This window comes from Oncorhynchus tshawytscha, linkage group LG20, assembly GCF_018296145.1.
Source record: "Oncorhynchus tshawytscha isolate Ot180627B linkage group LG20, Otsh_v2.0, whole genome shotgun sequence".
Lineage (NCBI taxonomy): Eukaryota > Metazoa > Chordata > Actinopteri > Salmoniformes > Salmonidae > Oncorhynchus > Oncorhynchus tshawytscha.
Window position 1 is genome coordinate 7,975,482 of NC_056448.1, and position 25,570 is coordinate 8,001,051.

The 25,570-nt window shown below is 43.8% G+C and overlaps 1 protein-coding gene and 1 pseudogene across 1 annotated transcript; one reads left to right on the forward strand and one right to left on the reverse strand.

Annotated features, from left to right (window-relative positions):
• The first annotated feature begins 696 nt into the window (after positions 1-696).
• On the forward strand, positions 697-18,513 carry LOC112214458 (E3 ubiquitin-protein ligase TRIM23-like). Its single transcript, XM_042302118.1, is given in 12 exon segments — positions 697-737; positions 739-805; positions 6,231-6,393; positions 11,267-11,388; positions 11,527-11,805; positions 14,048-14,230; positions 14,504-14,719; positions 15,380-15,514; positions 15,620-15,749; positions 15,859-15,969; positions 17,137-17,261; positions 17,349-18,513. Coding segments are annotated over 12 exon segments (1,737 nt in total). The 5' UTR covers positions 697-711; the 3' UTR covers positions 17,529-18,513.
• A 165-nt stretch (positions 18,514-18,678) lies between these two features.
• Positions 18,679-20,302, reverse strand: LOC112215063 (annotated as a pseudogene).
• Between the last annotated feature and the right edge of the window lie 5,268 nt (positions 20,303-25,570).

A 25,570-nucleotide genomic window follows, 5' to 3' on the forward strand; every position in this document is an offset into this window, starting at 1 on the left:
ACTGAAATAAAATAAGAGATTAGTTATGCGGGCCGAAATACAGAATTTTCCTAAAAATGTCCTAAAAATGACTTACCTCGCGTTCTCACCGTAAAATAGCTAATAGCTAAAATAAACAGTTATGTTTATTTGTACTAATAACGCAAACTCGGTGCGCATCAAGTTTAAAGATATTGAGAAGTGGCGTGGCATCAGAGGTCTCTTGGTGTTATGGTTGTGAGCGCAATGCATCATGAGTTTGTGCTATTAGTACATAAAAACATTGTGCTTATTTGTACATATAGTACATAGTTAATGAGATTACTTACCATTGTGCTTATTTGTACATATAGTACATAGTTAACGAGAGACTGGGTTACGACAGTACAGGCAAAGACAGTAACAGCATGAAATTGTTGTACAGGTTTAGAAACTGTGAATTTAGTGTTGCAGAAAGAACGCAAGAGGGCGCTAAGTTCACAACCCGTGGAACTGACGGAAAAAGCTGACGGACCCTTCCATGTCCATATTAGGGGTGATAAATAATCGCCAGTTTCATTATTGATTTTTAAAATGTAAATAACCAAACCTATTAGTTTTTTCTTATCGATAGAAAACACCAAAGTTACAATTCATAAATACAACTTCTCAAATTTAGTTGGCGGTCTACAGATATTCCACACAGACATTTTCGGATTCACACTGACACCGTGGGAATGGTTTAGTCATCGGATGGCGGTTGCTATGGGTGTGAACAAACGGGACAGCAGCAACGATGGACGTCTGTGTTCGGCACGGCAGAGGGGCCACAGGCAGCACGGTGAAGGTTGGTTGAATACTTATACGTCTGAAGAAGCATATGAACAATGTTTGTGGGCGATATTACCGGTCGAATCCGGCGGTTTGTTCAAACGGCCAGCAAGGGCGCTCAATTCTGCCTTCTTGGCTTCGTATGCTTCTGCGGCCGGGGCGTCACTGCAGTGTCAAACGATCGGCCTGCAGTTTTTGTGTCTGCGTAGACATGAAATCCACCAAACCCAGATGGTGATTCTGTCTGCAATTAAGTGCCCCGACCACAGCTTTTTTGTAAACCATGCAAACCATGCAATTGCATCCGTTAACTTCACCTGTCACTTGGATGCATATATTAGCATAGCTGTATGTTAACATTAACTGTAGCTGCCTTGATACTGCATAATTTATTCAGTTCTTGAACCCAAATCAAATCAAACTTTATCTGCAACATGCGCCGAATAGAACAAGTGTAGACTTTACCGTGAATTGCTTACTTACAAGCCCTTAACAAACAGTGCAGTTCAAGAAGAAGAAGGTTAAATGTAGGGGTAAAATGTGTTTTATATTGGATATGCGGTTCACGCTCCTCAATAACTATTAAACCAAGCCTGCCATGACTATGAAGATGGTATTTTCTGAATCGGGTGGATGGAGAAAAATCCAAGCCTTTTTGTGTATTTCATAAGATTTCAATCTTCAATAGCTATTACCATTGATGTACAAAGAACACAAATAAATGCAACATGCAACAATTTCTATGATTTTACTGAGTTACTTCATATAAGGAAATCAGTCAATTGAAATAAATTCATTAGCGCCTAATCTATTGATTTCACATGACGGGGAAAACCGACGCAAACAAAAAAAAATGTAGTAGGGGTGTGGATCAGAAAACCAGTCAGTATCTGGTGTGACCACCATTTGTCTCATGTAGCTTAAGACCTCTCCTTCGCAAAGATATTGTAAATAAGAATTAGTTCTTAACTGACTTGCCTAGTTAAATAAATAAAAATAAGTGTTGATCAGGCTGATTGTGTGGCCTGTGGAACATTGTCCCACTCCTCTTCAATAGCTGTGCAAAGTTGCTGGATATTGGTGCGAACTGGAACACGCTGTTGTACACAGGAGATCCAGAGCATCCCAAACATGCTCAATGGGTGACATGTCTGAGTATGCAAGCCATGGAAGAACTGGGACATTTTCAGCTTCCAGGAATTGTTTACAGATCCTTGCGACATGGGCCATGCATTATCATGCTGAAACATGAGGGGATGGCGGTGGATGAATGGCACAACAATGGGCTTCAGGATCTCATCACGGTATCTGTGCATTCAAATTGCCATTGATAAATGCATTTGTGTTCGTTGTCCCTAGCTTATGCCTGCCCATACCATAACCCCCCAACGTTGACATCAGCAAACTGTTCGTCCACACGACGCCATACACGCTGTCTGCCATCTGCCCAGTACAGGTGAAACCAGGATTCATATGTGAAGAGCACACTTCTCCAGCGTGCCAGTGGCCATCGAAGGTGAGCATATGCCCACTGAAGACGGTTACAACGCCGTACTGCAGTCAGATCAATAGCCTGGTGCGGATAACGAGCACGCAGATGAGCTTCCGAGACAGTTTCTGATAGTTTGTGCAGAAATTATTTGGTTGTACAAACCCACAGTTTCATCTGTCTGGGTGGCTGGTCGCAGACCATCTCGTAGATGAAGAAGCTGAATGTGGAGGTCCTGGGCTGGCGTGGTTATACATGGTCTGTGGTTGTTAGGATGGTTGGGCATACTGCCATATTCTCTAAAATGACATTGTAGGTGGCTTATGGTAGAGAAATGAACATTAAATTATCTGGCAACAGCTCTGGTGGACATTCCTGCAGTCATCATGCCAATTGCACACTCCCTAAACTTGAGACATCTGTGGCGTTGTTCAACACAACACCACAGATGGCCTTTTATTGTCCCCAGCACAAGGTGCACCTGTCTAATGATCAAGCTGTTTAATCAGCTTCTTGATATACCACACCTGTCAGGGGGATGGATTATCTTAGCAAAGGATAAATGCTCACTAACAAATTTGTGCACAAAGTTTCAGAAAAATAAGCTTTTGTGCGTATGACATTTCTGGGATCATTTATTTCAGCACATTAAACATGGGACCAACCCTTTACATGTTGCGTTTTTATATTTTTGTTCAGTGTATATAAACCCTGGATTGTTGATGCTATGTCTTTGCTTTTGAAAGGCTTTGAAGCCACCGGTCTGCCATATTGGCACTCCCCAATAGGAGCATGAATGTGTATAAATGCATTTCTAGAGCGTCCCCACCATTTGTAAAAAATATTTTGGAAGTGCCAAGATGGAGTCACGGTGGCAAGTGCCCCTTATCAGTCAACCAGTGTATATACAGTACCAGTCAAATGTTTGGACACATCTACTCATTCAAGGGTTTTTCTTTATTTTTACTATTTTCTACATTGTGGAATAATAGTGAAGACATCAAAACTATGAAATAACACACATGGATTAATGTAGTAACCAAAGAAATGTTAGACAAATCAAAATATATTTAATATTTTAGATTCTTCAAAATAGGCACTCTTTGCCTTAATGACAGCTTTGCACACTCTTGGCATTCTCTCAGCCATCTTCGTGTGGAATGCTTTTCAAACTGTCTTAGAGTTCCCACATATGCTGAGCACTTATTGGCTGCTTTTCCTTAACTCTGTGGTCCAACTCATCCCAAACTATCTCAATTGGGATTGAGGTTGGGTGATTGTGGAGGCCGACCTCCCTGCATCATCTAATGCAGCACTCCACCACCCTCTTTGGTCAAATAGCCCTTACACAACCTGGAGGTGTGTGTTGGGTCATTGTCCTGTTGAAAAGTCTCACTAAGCGCAAACCAGATGGGATGGTGTGTTTCTACAGAATGCTGTAGTAGCCATGCTGGTTAAGTGTGCCTTGAATTCTAAATATATCACTGACAGTGTCACCAGCAAAGCAACATCACACCACCTCCATGCTTCATCCGTTCACCTACTCTGCGTCTCACAAAGACACAGCGGTTGAAACCAAAAATCCCAGATTCAGACTCATCTGACCAAAGGAAAGATTTCCACCGGTCTAATGTCCATTGCTTGTATTTCTTGGTCCAAGTAAGACTCTTCTTATTATTGGTGTCCTTTAGTAGTGGTTTCTTTCAAAATAAATACTTTTAACAAAGCACAAAGCTGGTTGAGAGAATGCCAAGAGTGTGCAAAACTGTCATCAAGGCAAAGGGTGGCTACTTTTGAAGAATCTCAAACAGAAAATATATTTTGATTTGTTCAACACTTTTTTTGGTTACTACATGATTCCTTATGTGTAATTTCATTGTTTTGATGCCTTCACTATTCTAAAGAAAACCCCTAGAATGACTAGCTGTCCAAACTTTTGACTGGTACTGTATATATCATTGGTTCTCACACAAAGTGTGCCATGACTATGAAAATGGCATTCTGAATTGGTGGAGGAAGGACAAAATCCACTGGTTAAAAAACATAGGTTGTTTAATTTTAGTGCTTTCAATCTTAAAAGTATGCCATGACAATTATAGTAGCAGGAGGTGGACATTAATGTTGTAACTTTGAATGGGTTACAGAGTTAATGTTTACAGGTAAGTCATTGAGCTGTATCTAAAGATATTTTCTTCAGTTATTTACATATGTAATTGCATTAGATTGAGAGAACTACATACAGTTGAAGTCAGAAGTTTGCATACACCTTAGCCAAATACATTTAAACTCAGTTTTTCACAATTCCTGACATTTAATCCTAGTGTAAATTTCCAGTTTTAGGTCAGTTAGGATCACCACTTTATTTTAAGAATGTGAAATGGCCATTTGTGATGGCCACTCCAATACCTTGTCTTTGTTGTACTTAAGCCATTTTGCCACAACTTTGGAAGTATGCTTGGGGTCATTGTCCATTTGGAAGACCCATTTGCGACCAAGCTTTCTGACTGACAGATGTCTTGATGTTGCTTCAATATTTCCACAATTTTCCGTCCTCATGAAGCCATCTATTTTGTGAGGTGCACCAGTCCCTCCTGCAGCAAAGGACCCCCACAACATGATGCTGCCACCCCCATGCTTCACGGTTGGGATGGTGGTCTTCGGCTTGCAAGCCTCCCCCTTTTCCTCCAAACATAACGATGGTCATTATGGACAAACAGTTCTATTTTTGTTTCAACAGACCAGAGGACGTTTATCCAAAAAGTACGATCTTTGTCCCCCATGTGCAGTTGCAAACTGCAGTCTGGCTTTTTTTTATGGCGGTTTTGGCATCTTCCTTGCTGAGCGGTCTTTCAGGTTATTGTCGATACAGGACTCGTTTTACTGTGGATACAGATACTTTTGTAACTGGTTTCCGCCAGCATTTTCACAAGGCCCTTTTGCTGTTGTTCTGGGATTGATTTGCACTTTTCGCACCAAAGTACATTCATCTTTAGGAGACGGAAAGCGTCATACCGCTTCCTGAGCGGTCCCATGGTGTTTATACTTGCGTACTATTGTTTGTACAGATGAACGTGGTACCTTCAGGCATTTTGAAATTTCTCTCAAGGATGAACCAGACTTGTGGAGGTCTACAATTTTTTTTCTGATGCCTTGGCTGATTTCTTTTGAATTTTCCATGTTATCAAGTGAAGAGGCACTGAGTTTGAAGGTAGGCCTTGAAATACATCCACAGGTACACCTCCAATTGACTCAAATTATGTCAATTGGCTTAACAGAAGCTTCTAAATCCGTGACATAATTTTCTGGAATGTTCCATGCTGTTTAAGGGCACAGTCAACTTAGTGTATGTAAACTTCTGACCCATTAGAATTGTGATTTAAAGTGAAATAATCTGTATGTAAACAATTTTTGGAATAATTACTTGTGTCATGCACAAAGTTCATGTCCTAACCGACTTGCTAAAACTATAGTTTGTTAACAAGACATTTATGGAGTGGTTGAAAAACAAGTTTTAATGACTCCAACCTAAGTGTATGTAAACTTCCGACTTCAACTGTACATATTTCTATTGTATTGGATTACGCTATTGACTGCAAATTCTAGAATGTCTTTACGACAGGTAGTAGGAAGAGGGGAGAACGCACCAGTTCTGTACAGGTGACAAGTGATTATCCTGACCTTCATTAGCAACTTTCTTTTATTGTTTTGTAGAATCTAAAGTTGTTAAATGTAACGTGAACAAGTAGTATTACTAAAAGAATCTTTCATTTCAAACCCGACATCCCGAGTCATTACTTTGAAGATAATTATAGAATAACTAAGGCATATTCCTAATCTCAGGCCATGGACAAATGAATACATTTTGAGATGATATGCCATGAAGAGTGATCCATCCAAGTGTGTGGGTGTCTGGCTAAACCTGTCTTTGTGTTATTGTTGTTGTGGTTCCCAGGTGTTGGAGTGTGGTGTGTGTGAGGATGTCTTCTCTCTCCAAGGGGACAAGGTCCCCCGGCTGCTGCTCTGCGGTCACACGGTCTGCCATGACTGTCTGACCCGGCTGCCCCTGCATGGTAGAGCCGTCCGCTGCCCCTTTGACAGACAGGTCACTGAACTGGGTGAGTTCTGTAGGGTTTGGTTTCTATACAGGCCCTTTGTTTTCCTGTGTATGTGTTAGAGCAGTGGTTCCCAAACTTTTTATAGTCCCGTACCCCTTCGAACATTCCACCTCCAGCTGTGTAACCCCTCTAGCACCAGGGTCAGTGCACTCTCAAAAATAATTTTTTGCCATTGTAAGCCTGCCATACACACACACACACACTATACGATACATTTATTAAACATAAGAATGAGTGTGAGTTTTTGTCACAACCTGGCTCGTGGGAAGTGACAAAGAGCTCTTATAGGACCAGAGCACAAATAATAATAAATAATTTTGCTCTTTATTTAACTATCTTACATATAAAACCTTATTTGTTCATCGAAAATTGTGAATAACTAACCACAGGTTTTTGAGAAGGGTGTGCTTGAAGGGATGCACAACTCTGCAATGGTGGGTTGTATTGGAGAGAGTTGTCTTAAATCATTTTTCACACAGTCTGTGCCTGTATTTAGTTTTCATGCTAGTGAGGGCTGAGAATCCACTCACATAGGTACGTGGTTGCAAAGGGCATAAGTGTCTTAACAGTGCGATTTGCAAAGGCAGGATACTCTGAGCGCATCCCAATCCAGAAATCTGGCAGTAGCTTCTGATTTAAATAACATTTTCACAGAATCGCTTGTTGCAATTTTGATGAGGCTCTTGTTCAGATATCGGTAAGTGGACTGGAGGCAGGGCATGAAAGGGATAACGAATCCAGATGTTTGTGTCATCTGTTTCGGGAAAGTACCTGCGTAATTGCGCACCCAACTCACTCAGGTGCTTCGCTATACCACATTTGACATTGTCCGTAAGCTTGAGTTCATTTGCGCACAAAAAAAGTTATACAATGATGGAAAGACCTCTGTCTGCATTAACAAGGACAACACACAGAAGAGCTCCAACTTCTTAATCATAGCCTCAATTTTGTCCCCCATATTGAATATAGTTACGGAGTCCCTGTAATGCTAGATTCAAATCATTCAAGCGAGAAAAAACATCACCCAGATAGGCCAGTCGTGTGAGAAACTTGTCATCATTGCAAGCAGTCAGACAAGTGAAAGTTATGGTCAGTAAAGAACTTTCAGCTCGTCTCTCAATAAAAATAAATAAAAAAATGTGTCAATACTTTGCCCATTGATAACCAGCGCACTTCTGTATGTTGTAAAAGCGTTACGTGGTCGCTGCCCACATCATTGCATAGTGCAGAAAATACACACAAGTTCAGGGGCCTTGCTTTAACCTCTCTCTAGGGTATGTGGGACGCTAGCGTCCCACCTGGCCAACATCTAGTGAGATTGCAGAGCGCCAAATTCATATACAGAAATACTCATTATAAAAATTCAGAAAAGATACAACTATTTTACATAGGTTTAAAGATGAACTTCTTGTCAATCCAACCACTGTCAGATTTTAAAAATGCTTTACGGCGAAAGCATACCTTAGCCCAGCAGACAAATCATTACAAACAGTAACCAGCCAAGTAGAAGAGTTACACAAGTCAGAAATAGAGATAAAATTAATCACTTACCTTTGATCTTCATATGTTTGCAAGACATTAATTTATTCAATAAATGTTCCTTTTGTTCAATAAAGTCTCTCTTTATATCCGAAAACACGCAAACAAAACTGAGGTTTTCTTCAGTAATCCACAGGCTCAAACGCAGTCACAACAAGCAGACAAAGAATCCAAATTGTATTCGTAAAGTTCATAGAAACATGTCAAACGATGTTTATATTCAATCCTCAGGTTGTTTTTAGCCTAAATAATCGATAATATTTAAACCGGACAATAACGTTGTCAATATTAAAGGTAAACAAGAAAGGCACTCTCTCGGTCGCGCGCATGGAAAAAGCTCTGTGACACGGCAGGGTCCACTCATTCAGACTGCTCTTACTCCCTCATTTTTCAGAATACACGCCTGAAACATTTCTAAAAGCTGTTGACATCTAGTGGAAGGCATAGGAACTGCAATTTGAGTCCTAAGTCAATGGATACTATAATGGCATTGGATAGATAACTACAAGAACCAAAAATATTCCTACTTCCTGAATGGATTTTTCTCTAGTTTTCGCCTGCCAAATCAGTTCTGTTATACTCACAGACATTATTTTAACAACTTGAGTTGGAAACTTGAGTGTTTTCTGTCCAAATCTACTAATTATATGCATATCCTATCTTCTGGGCCTTGCGTAGAAGGCAGTTTAATTTAGGCATGCTTTTCATCCAAAATTCCAAATGCTGCCCCCTACCCTCGAAGTTAACAAAGTTAACCATTTTCACTGTAGTGTCCAAAATGTCTTTCAAGCTGTCAGGCATTCCCTTGACAGCAAGAGCCTCTCGGTGGATGCTGCAGTGTACCCAAGTGGTGTCGGGAGAAACTGCTTGCACACGCTTTACCACTTCACTATGTTTCCCTATCATGGCTTTGACTCCATCAGATACCAACATGAGCAGCAGCTACGTTTGGCTACATACGGACCGTTAGTGGAATTCCCGCTAGAGAGTAGCGGTTATTGTGTTAGTTATTTGACTAGGCTACATGTATTTGACATTGTGTTGTTATTTCACTGAACACTAGATGGTTTAATTTTTGGCAGTGAAACGAGGCTACTCAGGTGAGAAACAACCTCACCCGAATGTGAGGTTGTCATTGATCAATATACATGGACTGTTTGAAAATGTGAAGAAAATACATTTATATATACAGTTGAAGTCGGAAGTTTACATACACTTAGGTTGGAGTCATTAAAACTCGTTGTTCAACCACTCCACAAATTTCTTGTTTGAAAGTATTTTTTCCAACAATTGTTTACAGACACAGTGAATTCTAAGAGATTATTTCAATCACAATTCCAGTGGGTCAGAAGTTTACATACACTAAGTTGGCTGTGCCTTTTAAACAGCTTGGAAAATTCCAGAAAATAATGTCATGGATTTAGAAGCTTCTGATAGGCTAATTGACATAATTTGAATCAATTGGAGGTGTACCTGTGGCTGTATTTCAAGGCCCACCTTCAAACTCAGTACCTCTTTGCTTGACATCATGGGAAAATAAAAAGAAATCAGCCAAGACCTCAGAAAAAAAATTGTAGACCTCCACAAGTCTGGTTCGTCCTTGGGAGCAATTTCCAAACGCCTGAAGGTACCAAACACCATGGGACCACACAGCGGTCATACCGCTCAGGAAGGAGATGAGTTCTGTCTCCTAGAGATGAACGTACTTTGGTGCGAAAAGTGCAAATCATTCCCAGAACAGCAGCAAAGGACCTTGTGAAGATGCTGGAGGAAACTGGTACAAAAGTATCTATATCCACACTAAAACGAGTCCTATATGGACATAACCTGAAAGGCCGCTCAGCAAGGAAGAAGCCACTGCTCCAAAACAGCCATAAAAAAGCCAGACTACGATTTGCAACTGCACATGGGGTAAAGATCGTACTTTTTGGAGAAATGTCCTCTGGTCTGAAGAAACAAAAATAGAACTGTTTGGCCATAATGACCATCGTTATGTTTGGAGGAAAAAGGGGGAGGCTTGCAAGCCAAAGAACACCATCCCAACCATGAAGCACGGGTTGGCAGCATCATGTTGTGGGGGTGCTTTGCTGCAGGAGGGACTGGTGCACTTCACAAAATAGATGGCATCATGAGGACGGAAAATTGTGGATATATTGAAGCAACATCTCAAGACATCAGTGAGTCAGGAAGCTTGGTCGCAAATGGGTCTTTTCAAATGGACAATGACCCCAAGCATACTTCCAAAGTTGTGGCTATATAGCTTAAGGACAACAAAGTCAAGGTATTGGAGTAGCCATCACAAAGCCCTGACCTCAATCCTATAGAAAATTTGTGGGCAGAACTGAAAAAGCATGTGTGAGCAAGGAGGCCTTCAAACCTGACTCGGTTACACCAGCTCTGTCAGGAGGAATGGGACAAAATTCACCCAAATCAATGGGAAGCTTGTGGAAGGCTACCAGAAACGTTTGACCCAAGTTAAACAATTTAAAGGCAATGCTACCATTTCGAATTGAGTGTATGTGAACTTCTGACCCACTGGGAATGTGATGAAAGATTTAAAAGCTGAAATAAATAATTCACTCGACTATTATTCTGACATTTCACGTTCTTAAAATAAAGTGGTGATCCTAACTGACCTAAGACAGGGAATTTTTATTAGGATTAAATGAGTTAAAACTGAGTTGAAATGTATTTGGCTAATGTGTATGTAAACTTCCGACTTCAACTGTATATATTTTTTAATGTGAATCACATTTTTAACCCCCCTACGGCGTTGTGCCTGCCCCAGTTTGGGAATACCTGTGTTAGAGGATGTGAGCGAAGTGGAGCGTGTGTAATTTGGCTGTAATGGATCGATTCGGCCTTCTCTCCTGCTCCAATTTCACTCCGGTACTGCTCAGCCACGAGCTCTGGGCGTTCTCTGCCCAGCATTTTTCATTTCACCACTATTCCCCTAATAAGGCCTATTCTGTTGTATTTATTTAGCCTACACCACCACTAATGCGCAGAGATGTTATGAGTCAACAAAGAAATAGGTCACACAGCCTGTGTAATTGATAGCAAGACAACTAATCAGCCCGCGTGGCACGTTTTGGTTTCTAAATAGGCTATTGTTAAACAAAAAGGGGAGTCTTAGTCTGAGCTACATTTTAAAGAAAAAAAATGTGAGCGCTGATCTCTTTTTTTTTGCAGAGCAGGGGAATGGGCGTTGAACCACGGAGCGGTGCACAAAGACCGCTCCACGAGCGATGAGTGGGATTTCCAATGGCTCACATACTCTGGTCTGTGTGACGGTGATGTGACATCCATCTCTCCCTCTCGCTCTCTCTCCCAGGTGACTCTGGTGTGTGGGGTCTGAAGAAGAACTTTGCTCTGCTGGAACTTCTGGAGAGGCTGCAGAATGGAGCGTCCAACCAGTTGGGCGTGGCAGAGGAGTCCCTCAAAGGCATGGGAGAGGTAGGCAGTAGTTACCCCTGCCCTGGGTTCCCATCTGTCATCTGCAATTATCTGAAAACACATTTCATCATCCAGCCAAACATACATTTCATGTGTTGTCATTAAGTAAGTATCCTATGTTCTTCCCTTTCCTTCCAGAGTGTAATCCGCTGTGACGAGGACGAGAGCCACACGGCATCTATGTACTGCACGGTGTGTGCCACCCACTTGTGTGCCAACTGCTCCCAGCTCACCCACTCCACCCGCACCCTGGCCAAGCACCGGCGGGTACCCCTGGCAGACAAGCCCCACGAGAAGACTCTGTGCCCGCAGCATCAGGTCCACGCTATCGAGTTTGTCTGTCAGGAGGAGATCTGCCAGCCTGGGCCACTCATGTGCTGCGTGTGCAAAGAGTACGGCAAGCACCAGGGACACAAGGTACGGCAGGAGGATGAGTCCGCTTGGAGAATATCCGTATTGACTGACTTACGTCAATCTCTCAAGCAACATTCCTAGCAACGAGACCCACTAGAGACAACAATATGTTTTTATTAGAACCTGACCGAAATGGAATTTTTTGATCCAATACAATTCCGATTTTAGAGTGGCAATATTCACAGATGACCAATAAAATACTTTTTTTTGTATTGATTGTGCTAAAAACAGCCCTACAAAGAACATCAATGTAAGCACCACATACAATTTAAGAGCACCAGAAAGACTTTTTTTTTTTTTAATAGAAAAACTGTGTTACTCTAGTGAATGGGAGGATAAACTGCAATGATTCCAGCAAACAAAATGCCTAGACTCTGAAGACTGAGCTACCTCGTGCTAGCCAGCTGGAACACCGCATTGGACACATTTTCAATGTATTGGTATTTTGTTGTCATTTGAAAATAAAAACATCAATCACAAAATGTGGTGCTGGGACTCGCCCTACGCGTTGCCTCAGTAAACGGTCCTTGCTAGCTGGGATCCTTGGGACGTCGCCATTCCATTGAAGTTGACATTTTAAAATGGCAAGGTTCAGGGTTATGGGAGGGGTGTTTTAGCCTAGGGATGTCCCAAGGTTCCCAGGTAGCACTGACCCTCAGTGAACGACATCAAGTACTCTCACCCAGCTAGTTAGCTGGCTAGATGGGGGTGGCAAGTTGTTCGATCGTATTCAAGTCTGGGCTCTGGCTGGGCCACTTAAGGACATTCAGAGACTTGTTCCAAAGCCACTCCTGCGTTGCCTTGGCTGTGTGCTTATGGTCGTTGTCCTGTTGGAAGGTGAACCTTCGCTCCAGTCTGTGGTCCTGAGCGTTCTGGAGCAGATTCTCATCAAGGATCTCTCTGTACTTGGCTCCGTTCATCTTTCCCTCGATCCTGACTATTGTCCCTCCCTGCTACCACCATGCTTCACTGTAGGGATGGTGTCAGGTTTCCTCCAGACGTGACGCTTGGCATTCAGGCCTAAGTGTTCAATCCTGGTTTCATCAGACCAGAGAATCATCTTGTTTCTCATGGTCTGAGAGTCCTTTAGGTGCCTTTTGGCAAACTGTGCCTTTTACTGAGGAGTGGCTTCTGTCTGGCCACTCTACCATAAAGGCCTGATTGGTGGAGTGCTGCAGAGATGTTTGTCCTTCTGGAAGGTTACTCCATCTCCACAGAGGAACTCTGGAGCTCTGTCAGAGTGACCATCGGGTTCTTGGTCACCTCCCTGACCAAGGCCCTTCCCCACCGATTGCTCAGTTTGGCCGGACGTCCAGCTCTAGGAAGAGTCTTGGTGGTTCCAAACTTCTTCCATTTAAGAATGTTGGAGGCCATTGTGTTCTTGTGGACCTTCAATGCTGCAGAAATGTTTTGGTACCCTTACTCTCAGATCTTGGGGTGGCAGGGTAGCCTAGTGGTTAGAGCGTTGGACTAGTAACCGGAAGGTTGCAAGTTCAAATCCCCGAGCTGACAAGGTACAAATCTATCGTTCTGCCCCTGAACAGGCAGTTCCTAGGCCGTCATTGAAAATAAGAATTTGTTCTTAACCGACTTACCTAGTTAAATAAAGGTAAAATAAAAATCTGTGCCTAGACACAATCATGTTTTGGAGCTCTTTGACAATTCCTTCGACCTCATTGCTTGGTTTTTGCTCTTACATGCACTGTCACCTGTGGAACCTTATATAGACAGGTGTGTGCCTTTCCAAATCACATCCAATCAATTGAATTTACCACAGGTGGACTCTGAGTTGTAGAAACAGCTCAAGGATGAAATGGAAGAGCGAGACTCACAACTCTGTAGTGGAGTAGTGTCGTTTCTTCTCCGGGACAATTTGGCCGGCTACAGTTTAAAAAACTTTTTTTATCGGCTTTTCATTTTTTTTTTGCTGGCATTTGCCAGCTAATAGAAACACTGGTGCGTAGTCATGGGTGAACAGGGAGTAAAGGAGTGGGCTGAGCACGTACCCCTGTGGGGCTCCCGTGTTGAGGATCAGCGTGGCGGAGGTGCTATTGCCTACCTTCACCACATGGGGTCGGCCCGTCAGTAAGTCTAGGACCCAGTTGCACAGGAAGGGGTTCAGACCCAGGGCCCTGAGCTTAGTGAAGAGCTTGGCGGGTACTATGGTGTTGAGGCAGGAAGGTTGAGGCTGTTCAACTGCTATGATTTGATTAATTTCTCCTTACTGATTGCTTCCTTCCTGTAGCATGTGGTTCTGGAGGCAGAAGCCAATCAGATCCGTGCATCCATCCTGGACATGGCCCACTGTATCCGGACGTTCACAGAGGAGGTGTCGGAGTATTCCAGGAAGCTGGTTGGGATCGTACAGCAGATTGAGGGAGGGGAACAGACCGTGGATGACGGCATCGGCATGGCACACACTGAACATGTAAGAACAGCTGGCAGTGGATGATTTTTTTGCATTCTACACAACAGAAGAACTTTTAGTTGTCAGAGGATAGCTAGGCAATTGAGGTATAATCAATGTAAAGCTGTTACCGTGTTTACCAATTTATAATGGCTACATTTTAAAAGTCCTCGTTGTTTCCTTCCAAAAAAAGTCATGAAATGGCTTACGTTTAATCCTAGTGTATCTTTCTTTGTATTCTTTCTTTGCTGTGTGTATTCCTGATGGACTCAGTCGTCTGTGGGTGTTCCCCAGGTCCCAGGCACGGCAGAGAGCGCCCGGTCCTGCGTACGGGCCTACTTCGCCGATCTCCACGAGACACTGTGCAGACAGGAGGAGATGGCACTCAGCGTAGTGGACGCCCACGTCAGAGAGAGACTCATCTGGCTCCGGCAGCAGCAGGAGGACATGGCCATCCTGCTTTCCCAGGTCTCTACTGCCTGTCTGCACTGTGAGAGAACTCTGCAGCAGGTAGGAGCCAAAATGGGGCCACCAATGGTGGTCTACTGTTGCTTCCTCCCCCCTTTTCCCCTTTCCTACATTCACATAGATATGAAAGAACTAGACTAAATGTACCATTTATCTGAATGTGCATCTAGAGCACACCATAGGAACGCAATCTCTGCTTGCACCGGAAGGTGACGTCGTTTTCAATAAGCAGCTTTGCACCGCTATGTTCTTCCTGGGGTCTTCTGTGTGCGTGTTCAATTGGACAGTCCCTCCTGGATGCTACGATAGCAAATGTTTTTTGTTTTTTTCAAAATCAACAATGCCCAAAATCAACAATATTATCAGAGGGCTTGCAAGTTTCACTAATCACTGCACTATTTCAGCATAAAACAGTCAATTCATCGCAATATTATTGGACAAAACTGACTCATCCCCGCAGCACAAAAAGAGGGCTCGCATTCTCAACCAATCACTGCACATTTACCACATAATATGGTTCAATCAAGCCACACGTCAAGCCACTTTCCCTCGTCAGCACATTTGTGAAAAATTGGACAAAATCATTGCATATTGCCATATAAAATGTCAGAATTGTCACAGCAAGATCAAGCATTCTTGCCCGCAAGTATCACAAAACATCCCAGTAATCATGACTGATGTCTTTCCCGTCTCTCTCGGTAGGATGACTGCAGGGTGGTTCTGGCCAAGCAGGAGATCAACAGACTGTTGGAGACTCTGCAGAAACAGCAGCAGCAGTTCACTGAGCTGGCCGACCACATCCAGCTAGACGCTGGTATCCCCGTCACCTTCACCAAGGTACAGCACTCTGCTCTACTCTGTAGGAATTCAAGACTTGGCACACTCTCCATTGAAAGGTAATTAGTTACCTCCTTTAGACGACATGGTTTTTCTCTGTTCCAGGACAACCGGGTCCACATTGGTCCAAAGATGGAGATCCGGGTGGTGACCCTGGGACTGGATAGTGCAGGGAAAACCACCATCCTCTTCAAGCTGAAACAGGACGAGTTTATGCAGCCCATCCCTACCATAGGTAAACCCACAACAGTCGTTGTCATGTAGGCATGTGTCAAATTATGCATTTTTACATGACATTTACCTGAATTGTATTGACATTAGCCATTCCTTCTTGTCATCTCTAGGTTTTAATGTGGAGACAGTGGAGTATAAGAATCTCAAGTTCACCATCTGGGATGTTGGTGGGAAACATAAGCTACGACCTCTCTGGAAGCACTATTACCTGAACACACAAGGTACACTACAATGTCAAAAGTATGTGGACACCTGCTTGTTGAGCATTAATATGGAGTTTGTCCCCCTTTTGCAGCTATAACAGCCTCCACTCTTCTGGATGTTGGAACATTGCTGCGGGGACTTCCATTCAGCCACAAGAGCATTTAGTGAGGTCGGGCTCTGATGTTGGGTGATTAGGCCTGGCTCGCAGTCAGCTTTCCAATTCATCCCAAAGGTGTTCGATGGGGTTGAGGTGCAGGCCAGTCAAGTTCTTCCACACCAATCTCGACAAACCATTTCTGTGTGGACCTCGCTTTGTGCATGGGGGCATTGTCATGCTGAAACAGGAAAGGGCCTTCCCTAAACTGTTGCACAAAGTTGGAAGCACAGAATTGTCTAGAATGTCATTGTATGCTGTAGCGTTATGATTTCCCTTCACTGGAACTAAGGGGCCTAGCCCAAACCATGAGAAACAGCCCCAGACCATTATTCCTCCTCCTCCAAACTTTACAGTTGGTACTGTGCATTGGGACAGGTGGCGTTCTCCTGGCATTCGCAAAACCAGATTTGTCTGTCGAACTGCCAGATAGTGAAGCGTGATTGATAACTCTAGAGAACGCATTTCCACTGCTCCGGAGTCCAATGGCGGCGAGCTTTACACCACTCCAGCCGACGCTTGGTATTGCGAATGGTGCTCTTCGGCTTGTGGCTGCTCGGCCATGGAAACTCATTTCATGAAGCTACCGACGAACAGTTCTTGTCTGACGTTGACTGACTTGTTGGAAAGGTGGCATCCTATGACGGTGCCACGTTGAAAGTCACTGAGCTTATCAGTACGGGCCATTCTACTGCCATTGTTTGTCTATGGAGATTGCATGGCTGTGTGCTCGATTTTATACACTTATCAGCAACTGGTGTGGCTGAAATAGCCCAATCCACTAATTTGAAAGGGTGTCCACATACTTTGTATAAATAGTGTATCAGTCTATCCTCTTTCTTTCATATTACCTGCTTCCCTTACTGTATCAATAAATATGACAAATGTACTGCTTTTGAAGAGAGAGAATTTGAAAATCCGGTATGTTATACAAAACTTTTTCAGTAAATTAATTTTTTTACTCATCCAGGAAACCTGTTTCCAGGTTATGAATGAATAGGGCCCTGACTTTCTCAGTTTCTCTCTCCAGCGGTGGTGTTTGTGATTGACAGCTGTCACAGAGACAGGCTGATGGAGGCCCACAGTGAGCTGGCGAAACTGCTGACTGAGAAAGAGCTGAGAGACGCCCTGCTGCTCATCTTCGCCAACAAACAGGTACATACGCAGCCCTCTGGTCCAAGAAACAAGTACACACACACACAAAGATGATTAAGTCATTGATTCCTCTATCCTCATCTGCAGGATGTCCCCGGGGCTGAGTCAGTGGAGGAGATGACGGAGCTTCTGAGCCTTCACAAGCTGTGCTGTGGGAGGAGCTGGCACATCCAAGGCTGTGACGCCCGCAGCGGCACAGGGCTCTACGAGGGCCTGGACTGGCTGTCCCGACAGCTGGTGGCTGCAGGCGTACTGGACGTGGCCTAAAACTCCCCTGATGACTGACTTCTGTTACTCAGTCTCACTCCTTATCCTCTTCCCCTAGAACTACCCCATAACCCATTGATACCCTAGAACAGTTTCACCAAATACCTACCTAAACTTCTCACCTGATGCTTACCGATCTTCGGTACCAATGCACTTGACTGATGATTTTATGTAATGCAGCATACGGTCTGAAAATGACACAAGCGGTGAAGGTTTGGATTCAGCTATTATTTACTTTGGTTGAGAAGTGTCTGTTACGTTAAATAATGCAGTTTACTGAAATCTGTATCAATCCATTTTGAGTTGATTGAAACAGACTTTGCCGAGATATTGTATCTCTGGTGAAACTCTGGTGTTTTGTGGAGTGTTTTTGTTGTTGTGAAGAATGCATTGGTGCACGTGGGTTGTGTTCAGGACGGTGCAACGTTGCACTCGTTGCAGATAAATGTTTAGCGCTGACATGATTCCTTCATTAATTGACAGGATGATTTTCACACAATATTTATCTGAATGTACCATAATTTTGTGCCCTACTGAATGTGACCCTGGCTTCATTTGAAACCAAATGAAAAATAATATCTGCTGTCGACTATAGGACTCCAGGTTGAGTTCTGTAATAACATTTGTTCGATTTTCTGTTTTAGCGATCTGCATTTTTAGTAACATGCTACATTACCCACCTGTAGTAACGCTCTTTCAACGCCTCTTGTTGTATCGCGGAACCATCCTTTGGTTAGAATTAACTTTCCTTATTGCTATAGTGTTTACTACTTCTTGTATGTATAAAAAAAACAAAAAGGCACATGTGAAGAAGCCTTTCCCTCTACTCTTAATGGATCTCTTGATTTGCGAAATCTTCCATTTCTGATGTGATTTTGAAACGTTTAGAAGCACAGCCGCACATTTGTTACTCGGACTTGATGTTTTTTGTAAATTATTCATAATGTGACGCTATTAAATAAAAACAAACTGATGAATGTCTGAATATGGTCTGACCCATCCAGAGAAGTTGTAGATAGAATCATGTTAGATATATCTGAACGTTCTGTAATGTTCCCCTGAATGGTCCCAAATAAGACCCTGCTTTATTCATTTGAAACGTCCAAGAAAAGATGACACATGGAATGAGAGACAGCAAGATGCATTCTTGAATAATCCAAGACTTTTACTTTAAAAAAAGGAATGTAATAATAGCACACCGACTGGTGAGACAATCAAATGCAAAACTGTAGGTTCTGAGGAAAGTTAACAGACAGAGCCTTTGGCATTGCAAATTGGGCCCCTCAGCCTGGGTAGCAGCAATCACCACCTCAGACGGCTTCTCGTTGAACACGTCTCTGTCTGACTCGGCACACTTAGTGTCCTCTGGCTCTCCTCTTGGAGAACTACCAAGAGAAATTAAGTTGTAGTGACAGAAATTATAGAATGCGGGTCAAAATATGTCAAAGAATGTAACTACAAGAGAGCAACAGTAATATACCGTTTCTCTTTTACAGGGGCTACAATTGCCCTTCCAGGACAAAAAAAAAGTTGACTGAATTTTCACCATGTAGAAGCGGTTCTTCTTGAAGGCAGTGCAGAAGATTGTGGGGTCTGGCATTGTGCTCTGCAGGGCCGGGTTGTCTGATGCCTTCATCTCGATGGTGGGAGCTGTGTTGCACGCAACCCCCTGGAACAGACTGAGCTTCACCACACGGCTGTTCTCTAACTTCCCCAGGATACACACACACCTGACCACACACAGGTGACAAATACATTTTGATTCAGGCCAGCCTTAAAAACAACTGATTCAACTAATCAATTTATCATCAAGAGCTTGATAAATTGACTTAGGGTTTTTAGTGCAGGGCTGGTACAAAAGCCTGCTCTCCAAGGCTGACAACCACTGTTTAGAGGGTATTACTGTGAAGCACATTTTGACCATTCAAACGCTACCTGTTGGTCTCCACATTGATGACCTTGATGCCCAGCATGGTTCCGTAGAGGACGAAGTGACCCGTCTCGTCAAAGATGATGCTGGTGAGCCTAATCTCGTCCACCTTCTCCAGTTCCCTCTCTACCGCCATCTGCTGACCAAACTCCATGTCTGGTAGCTGCTGCTTCATCTGCTGCAGCTCTGTGGGCATCTAAAAGGACCAGGTCAGAGAAATTACCACATTTCAGATAAATGCACTGGGAAATGTGGGAAACAGTGAATTGGCTACCAATTTGTCAGTATCTTGTGACTTAAAATGACAAATATCTTGATTATAAGATATAGCACAGTTTATTAATAGCAATGTGAAATAAAGTAAAGACCCGATTGTGAAAGTTAGGAACTTACCGATAACGACTCATCAAACACCCTCATCGGTTTCCCCGTCAGGAAGCGGAAGATCCTGACTTTCCTGTCGGTGGCGATAGTAGACATCTTACCGTTGTGGGAGAAGGCCAGGCTGGTTGGTTAGGTTTTGTTTTTGGCAAACTCATACAAGTCTGTGCCAGTTTTATACTCCCAGTCCACATGCCAGGGGAATTTGAACTCGCTGGGTAGGCCGGTCCAATACTCCAGCATTCCAGCCTTTTCTGCAGAAACGATGACCCTGTATTTGGTGTTGTGGCGGACCTGGGACGGCGGAGAGGAGTGTAATCTTGTCGAAGGTATGGAGCTTCTCGTTGCTTCCCCGTCCGTCGTAGGCGAAGTTCTTCCCGGTGGATTTCTCTGAGCAGGCCACGCAGCAGATAGCATCATCTGGGTTGTAGATCCACTCACACTGGCCCGGGTGGAAACTACACAAGACACACAGAGCAGAGGAATCAAATCAAAGTGTATTTGTCACGTGTGCCGAATACAACAGGTGTAGACCTTACAGTGAAATGCTTACTTACAGGCTCTAACCAATAGTGTGAATAAAAGGTGTGTGTGTGTGTGTGTGTGTGTGTAGGTAAGTAAAGAAATAAAACAATAGTAAAAAGACATTTGAAAATAACAGTAGCAAGGCTATATACAGACACCGGTTAGTCAGGCTTATTGAGGTAGTATGTAGATGTAGGTATGGTTAAAGTGACAATGCATATATCATGAACAGAGTAGCAGTAGCATAAAAAGAGCGGGTGGTGTGGGACACAATGCAGATAGCCCGGTTAGCCAATGTGCGGGAGCACTGGTTGGTCGGGCCAATTGAGGTAGTATGTACATGAATGTATAGTTAAAGTGACTATGCATATATGATAAACAGAGAGTAGCAGCAGCGTAAAAGAGGGGTTGGGGGGGCACACAATGCAAATAGTCCGGATTAGATTTGGCACTCCGGTACCGCTTGCCATGTGGTAGTAGAGAGGACAGTCTATGGCTGGGGTGCTCCTTTTCCTGTAGTCCACAATCATCTCATTAGTCTTGGTTACGTTGAGGGATAGGTTGTCATTCTGGCACCACCCGGCTAGGTCTCCTCCCTATAGGCTGACTCGTCGTTGTCGGTGATCAGGCCTACCACTGTTGTGTCGTCTGCAAACTTAATGATGGTGTCTGGCCATGCAGTCGTGGGTGAACAGGGAGTACGTGAGGGGACTGAGCACGCACCTTTTGGGAGCTCCAGTGTTGAGGATCAGCGTGGCAGATGTGTTGCTACCTACCCTCACCACCTGGGGGCGGCCCATCAGGAAGTCCAGGATCCAGTTGCAGAGGGAGGTGTTTAGTCCCAGGTTCCTTAGCTTAGTGATGAGCTTTGAGGGTACTATGGTGTTGAACGCTGAGCTGTAGTCAATGAACCACATTCTCACATAGATGTTCCTTTTGTCCAGGTGGGAAAGGGCAATGTGGAGTGTGATTGAGATGGTGTCATCTGTGGATCTGTTGGGACGGTATGCGAATTGGAGTGGGTCTATGATATCCGGGAGCCTTTCAAAGCAATTCATGGCTACCGACGTGAGTGCTACGGGCGGTAATCATTTAGGCAGGTTACCTCCTCTTCCTTGGGCACAGGGACTATTGTGTTCTGCTTGAAACATGTAGATATTACAGACTCGGTCAGGGAGAAGTTGAAAATGTCCGTGAAGACACTTGTCAGGTGGTACGAACATGCTTTGAGTACACGTCCTGGTAATCCATCTGGCCCCGCAGGAGGTCAGAGACCTGGCAGTGTGGTGCCAGGACAACAACCTCTCCCTCAATATGAGCAAGACAAAGGAGCTAATTGTGGTCTACAGGAAAAGGTGAGCCGAACAGGCCCCCATTAACATCGACGTGGCTGTAGTGGAGCGGTTCGATAGTTTCAAGTTCCTTGGTGTCCACATCACCAACAGACTATCATGGTCCAAACACACCAAGACAGTTGTGAAGAGGGCAGAACAACACATTTTCCCCCTCAGGAGACTGAAAAGATTTGGCATGGGTACCCAGATCCTCAAATAGTTCTACAGCTGCACCATCTAGAGCATCCTGACCGGTTGCATCACTGCCTTGTATGGTAACTGCTTGGCATCTGACCATAAGGCACTACAGAGGGTCGTGCGTACGGCCATGTATATCACTGGGGCCAAGCTTCCATCCAGGACCTATATACTAGGCGGTGTCAGAGGAAAGACCAAAAAATTGTCAAAGACTCCAGTCACAGGCTGTTTTCTATGCTACCGCACGGCAAGCGGTAGGACCAAAAGGCTCCTTAATAGCGTCTACCCCCAAGCCATAAGACTGATAACCAAATGGCCACAGGATTATTTACATTTCATGGTAAAGTTGTGTTCGGGCGCATTTGACAAATACAATTTGATTTGATTTGAAATAATGCCCCCTTTTGTCAAGTTTTTGTCAAATCGCCCCTCCGCTTCCCTTCATTGAATGGGGCTCCGTTGTTTCATCGTCACCAACCAATGCGTTCAAAGGATCACGGCCGATTGAGACTGAAAAACTCTATACGTTTTGACCATGCAATGCATGCTTCTAGAAGGATGCACAGCCAACAACTCTGGTTTGGAAGCCCTGCCGAAGGACCCCATCACATGCAATAGGTCGTTGGAGTTCATTGGTCCCCAGTGGTGGTGATCTTACCGGTAGTGAGATCATTATCGTCCCTAGCATAGCTACCAACTAGCTAGGGAGATACCAACTAGCTAGGGAGATACCAACTCGCTAGGGAGATACCAACTCGCTAGCGAGATACCAACTCGCTAGCGAGATACCAACTGGCTAGGGAGATACCAACTGGCTAGGGAGATACCAACTGGCTAGGGAGATACCAACTGGCTAGGGAGATACCAACTGGCTAGGGAGATACCAACTACCCCTCTAGCTAGGGAGATACCAACTAGCTAGGGAGATACCAACTCGCTAGGGAGATACCAACTCGCTAGGGAGATACCAACTCGCTAGGGAGATACCAACTCGCTAGCGAGATACCAACTGGCTAGGGAGATACCAACTGGCTAGGGAGATACCAACTGGCTAGGGAGATACCAACTGGCTAGGGAGATACCAACTGGCTAGGGAGATACCAACTTGCGAGTAACGGCGTCACCGGCCTTAATCTAATCCAATCTGGAGCCAGTCAGTTTACATCTGTAAAGCATATAATAAGATTCCAAATTAAATTAGATACGTTATTTTTCAAACAATGTTTATAATTGAAAGATGACAATCGTTGACCCTGTTTTTCTGTTTAACAAAGTATACCGTTGGGTGCCAGACTGATCCCCTTGGTCATGAATGGAGGCCGGGACCTACCAGAAGGAGCAAAGGTGGGTATCATAACATGTCCAGCAATGTGATTGCAATGGTTTAGCCACCTCCAAAAATCATTTCATTCACTGTTTACCTGCTATTTTCACAACTTGTCAGGCAAGACCTCAAGAAGAAAAGTGTCATGCGACACAAGTACCCTTGTGACATCTCCTCTGTTGTTGCCAGTCTCCCTCGACTCCTAAGAAATGGACACGTCATCATGAGGCCTCTGATAATGACCCGAGTTGTTGCCTTGATGATGCAGACGGCTTCATCAACAACAGGTAATGCGCGTTATGTGAAAATCCCCCTTTCAAAGGCCCTTCCAGTCAACACCATCTCATAAGATTGCCTGCTGCAGTTGTTCGAGAGATGTTCGGTCTGCAGCCTAACATTCAGCAAAGGGGCCCTCATCCACATCAATGCTCACGGTGAGCATTCCTATGAATGGAACAGTCATCCACATGTTGGCAAGTGTCCAGCCAGCAACCTTCATCCGTCAGCAGCAACAGCTTTCGCAGGCTCATCATTTTTTTTAAATACAGAAAGTAACGTCATTACTTTGACACATTTGATAACCCAATTGTGAAACATAATTTATGTAAACTGACCTTATTTGTTGATTAATTTCCACTTAGATGCAAATAACGTCATGGGTGTAACCTAGCCTGGTGGAACTAGCCTGATCGCTGTGTTCACCATTTCTATTTCACTTCACATTTGATGATATCGGAAGTGAAATAGAAAGGCAATCAGGTTGGTTCCACCAGGCTATTCATAACCACAATTGATAATATGATCAGTGCTCTGTGTGTGTTTTTGTGTGTGACCGACTAGTATCTTTGACGAGGGGCCAGGAGCTGATCTATGCTGCTATATCCATCAATGGGACTCTGGCAAGGACCTTACCTCCAGCCTCACCTCTTGCTTGCTCACCAACGGTCGTCGATGGGAAGAACAGAATTATATGGGTTTAGTCTGACTTTTTCAAACCTCAACAAAGTACCTGTTTGTGTCAGATATTATCTAATCCAATTGCCAATGGTATTAGAACTGTGACTGTGTTAACAGAAACATGCATGGAGCCAGCACATGGAGATTTGCAAGAAGATGTGATGAAGTCCAGACTGACAGACGGCTTGATACTGATGTCTCTAAATGGAGAGAGACCTGCCATTCGGCATTAAACGTTTATTGTATCGTCTTTTTGTATTATTGAATTGAATGGTATTAGTCAATATGGGGAGGGGAAAACCCTGTGTGTTCTGCACCAGGATCAGGGAACTCCTCCCCCAAGCCAACTCAGGTTTGGCTTCTGTCATGGCCGCTAGCATTTCTTGAAGAGCAACCCAAAAAAACTAGGCCAAGTTATCGGGTGCAGTTCCTCTTTAAGGTTAGGGTTTAACTCTCAGAACCCCTTCTCCGTATGTAGGGTTTTCAGTGCTTACATTCGCCCACTGATGGCGCCATGCAAACCACAATTCCCACGCTGTGTTTTAACGTTTAGAAACGGCAACAATCATCGCTTTGAAACCGGTTTTTGAAAAATACGCTGATATATACTGAACAAAAATATGAGAGAGGCCTGTAATTTTCATCATAGGTACACTTCAGCTATGACAGACAAAATGAGGGAAAAAAATCCAGAAAATTACATTGTAGGATTTTTAATGAATTTATTTGCAAATTATGGTGGAAAATAACTATTTGGTCAATAACAAAAGTTTCTCAATACTTTACCACTTATACCCTTTGTTGGCAATGACAGAGGTCAAACGTTTTCTGTAAGTCTTCACAAGGTTTTCACACACTGTTGCTGGTATTTTGGCCCATTCCTCCATGCAGATCTCCTCTAGAGCAGTGATGTTTTGGGGCTGTTGCTGGGCAACACGGACTTTCAACTCCCTCTAAAGATTTTCTATGGGGTTGAGATCTGGAGACTGGCTTGCCCACTCCAGGACCTTGAAATGCTTCTTACGAAGCCACTTCTTCGTTGCCCGGGCGGTGTGTTTGGGATCATTGTCATGCTGAAAGACCCAGCCACGTTTCATCTTCAATGCCCTTGCTGATGGAAGGAGGTTTTCACTCAAAATCTCACGATACATGGCCCCATTCATTCTTTCCTTTACACGGATCAGTCATCCTGGTCCCTTTGCAGAAAAACAGCCCCAGAGCATGATATTTCCACCCCCATGCTTCACAGTAGGTATGGTGTTCTTTGGACGCAACTCAGCATTCTTTGTCCTCCAAACACGACGAGTTGAGTTTTTACCAAAAAGTTATATTTTGGTTTCATCTGACCATATGACATTCTCCCAATCTTCTTCTGGATCATCCAAATGCTCTC